Source organism: Pteropus medius, unplaced genomic scaffold, assembly GCF_902729225.1.
Source record: "Pteropus medius unplaced genomic scaffold, Ma_sr-lr_union100, whole genome shotgun sequence".
Classification (NCBI taxonomy): Eukaryota; Metazoa; Chordata; class Mammalia; order Chiroptera; family Pteropodidae; genus Pteropus; species Pteropus medius.
The window spans coordinates 2,479,221-2,481,120 of NW_024340698.1; the positions used below are offsets into that span (position 1 = coordinate 2,479,221).

General features: G+C 40.2%; 1 protein-coding gene across 1 annotated transcript in view; it reads left to right on the forward strand.

The window, feature by feature from the left end:
* CUNHXorf66 (chromosome unknown CXorf66 homolog) overlaps positions 1-749 on the forward strand; it is a 2,891-nt gene extending 2,142 nt beyond the window's left edge. Inside the window, exon 4 of the mRNA XM_039875690.1 lies at positions 4-749. Within this exon, the coding sequence (XP_039731624.1) occupies positions 4-749 (746 nt within the window). The remainder of the gene's footprint in view (positions 1-3) is intronic.
* The last annotated feature ends 1,151 nt before the right edge of the window (positions 750-1,900 follow it).

The following is a 1,900-nucleotide window of genomic DNA, read 5'->3' on the forward strand; positions in this document are numbered from 1 at the left end:
TAGAGAAGTCATCTGAACCCTCAAGTCCAGAGAAGACATCCACACTATCCAGTACAGAAAAATTAATCAAGCCTTCGAGTCCAGAAATGCCATCGAGACCATCTAGTACAGAAAAGTTAATCAGACCATCAAGTCAAGAAATGCCATCATCTCACCTGGAAAAGTCACATAGAACATGCAGTCTAGAGAAGTCACATAAGCTAACTTGTTCCCATAAGCTAGTCAATCAAGTCAGTTCGTCCTATTCAAATATGGCAGTCAAGTCACCTTGGCCAGCCAGTCTACAATATCCAGTCAAGCCAACTGAGTTATCTTGTCCACCCTGTCCACACAATCAAATTTTGGTACCCACGTCATCTAGTTTGCAGAAATTTGGAACCAGGATGTCCTTTGGACATTCTAACGTAAAAACATTAGTTAGCGTAGGTAGGGCAGAAGTGTTATCTAGCCCTCAATCAGTTAAGTCCTGTCAATGCTACCAGGAAAAATGCCTTATGTGCAAAACTACTTCTAAGTCTTTGTCCAATGATATTTCTAAGCCCAAGAAGACAAATGCTCAAAACCCACCTTTTCTATGTGAAATGAAGCCTTTTTCCAAGCCCTTTCATAGGGTAGATTCTAGAGACAATGTAGTCTATGGCAATGCGAGTGACAGTGACGAGATTACATATGACAGTGAGGATGACAGTGATAGGGAGATAATCATTATTTGCAACAGGAAACCCAATGAAGGCACCCCAAATAATTAAGGGCTCAATGAAAATAAAAACCACCTGTGAAGAAGCAAATGTATACCAACTATTTCATCATCTACAGATCACTACAGAGATTAGTCCTGTCCATCTTGGAAGCAATTTATTTGAAAAATATTAATTAAATGCATAACATAGCAAACGATTTTATGGTAATTATCATTGCATTTTAAAGACAGAAGGCTCTTTCGATGTACCTTACTTAGATCTGGTCGCTTGTACGGGAACCATAAACATATACACATACACAAATCTAAAAAGAAATTGCATAACAGGTACCCTGGACTCCCCCTTCCCTTACATTAGCCGTCAATTAAAGCCCCACCCAATTAAGTTTATTTTTTAATGTTTACATATAGTTAGCTGTATGCTTGGTTCTGGCTGAGTTGGGAAAACTCCTGATAGCTATTTCTAATAGCACTGCCTCTTGTGACTGCTACCTAAAGTGAGGCTCCAGCCTCTATCACCCACCCCTAGGGTTCCATGACAGTCTAAGTATTCTAGTTTTCATAACTCTCAACAAGGCTTTTCATTATTTTTGTTACCCTTCAAAATGGTAAAATGATTTTGCCCTGTTGTACATTCTCAAAAGGTCCCATATGAAGGTCTGATTATCTAACCATTTTCCTTACATGGTACCTTCCCACTCTGAATCAATAGGGATGGAAAGGGGAAGGGAGAACCTTGGAATTATAACTTCCCCACTGATGAGATGTTATCCTTGCCTTCTTCCAGGAGCATGGATGAGAAAAGCAGGTAAAGTCTTAGATTCCCAGCCTATATTCTAGTACGGTGAGGTTAGTCGCCTATAACATCTAGCAGGCATAAGTTAAGTGGCAGTAGCTAGCTTGTACTGCATGTGTACTATTTGTCAGGCATTGTACTAGTGCCTTTATGTTTTGTGGGTCCAAAGGTCACAATCAAGTTTGCTGATTCACTGAAAGGACTCACAAGACTCAATAGCAGGTTATACTCATAGCTAAGCTTTAGTAGAGCAAAAAGAGACAGGCCAAGAACAACAGGAAAAATATATGAATCAGGAGGAATCCAGAGAGGTCAGGCACATGCTTTTGAGTACTTCCCCATCTGGGACCACTTAGGACATGCTTTCTCTCTAGCAACAAACTAGAGGGGCATGTGCAGAATGT